This window comes from Penaeus monodon, chromosome 20 (assembly GCF_015228065.2).
Source record: "Penaeus monodon isolate SGIC_2016 chromosome 20, NSTDA_Pmon_1, whole genome shotgun sequence".
Taxonomy (NCBI): Eukaryota; Metazoa; Arthropoda; class Malacostraca; order Decapoda; family Penaeidae; genus Penaeus; species Penaeus monodon.
Genome location: NC_051405.1, coordinates 18,238,905 through 18,239,200, shown reverse-complemented (window position 1 = coordinate 18,239,200; position 296 = coordinate 18,238,905). Strand labels below are relative to the sequence as shown.

Here is a 296-nt window from a genome sequence, read left to right as displayed (position 1 = left end):
TATAAGGTAAGGCATACCAGCATATCACAGTATCACAGTGGTAACAGTTGCAATGACATAAAATGCACCTCCCTTAAACAAAAGTATCTAAAAATATTTCAGTCGAGAATCAAAACCAATGCCAGACTTATCCTAACCGTAGGCTTTCTGATCGGCGTACACGTCAAGCATGAACTCCGGCTGCTCAAACATGAAGGCGAAGACGGCGTCCACGGGAAGGGAAACGGACGCGTTGAGGAGTAACTTGCCCTGGTGGTGGCTCTCCAAGGGGCATGAGGCGCTCTCGTGCACTGGGA

General features: G+C 48.6%; 1 protein-coding gene across 1 annotated transcript in view; it reads right to left on the bottom strand.

The window, feature by feature from the left end:
* The window catches only part of LOC119585672 (protein Aster-B-like), a 14,268-nt gene that overhangs the window by 5,103 nt on the left and 8,869 nt on the right, over positions 1 to 296 (bottom strand). Inside the window, exon 4 of the mRNA XM_037934348.1 lies at positions 138 to 290. Coding sequence (XP_037790276.1) covers positions 138 to 290 — 153 coding nt within the window. The remainder of the gene's footprint in view (positions 1 to 137; positions 291 to 296) is intronic.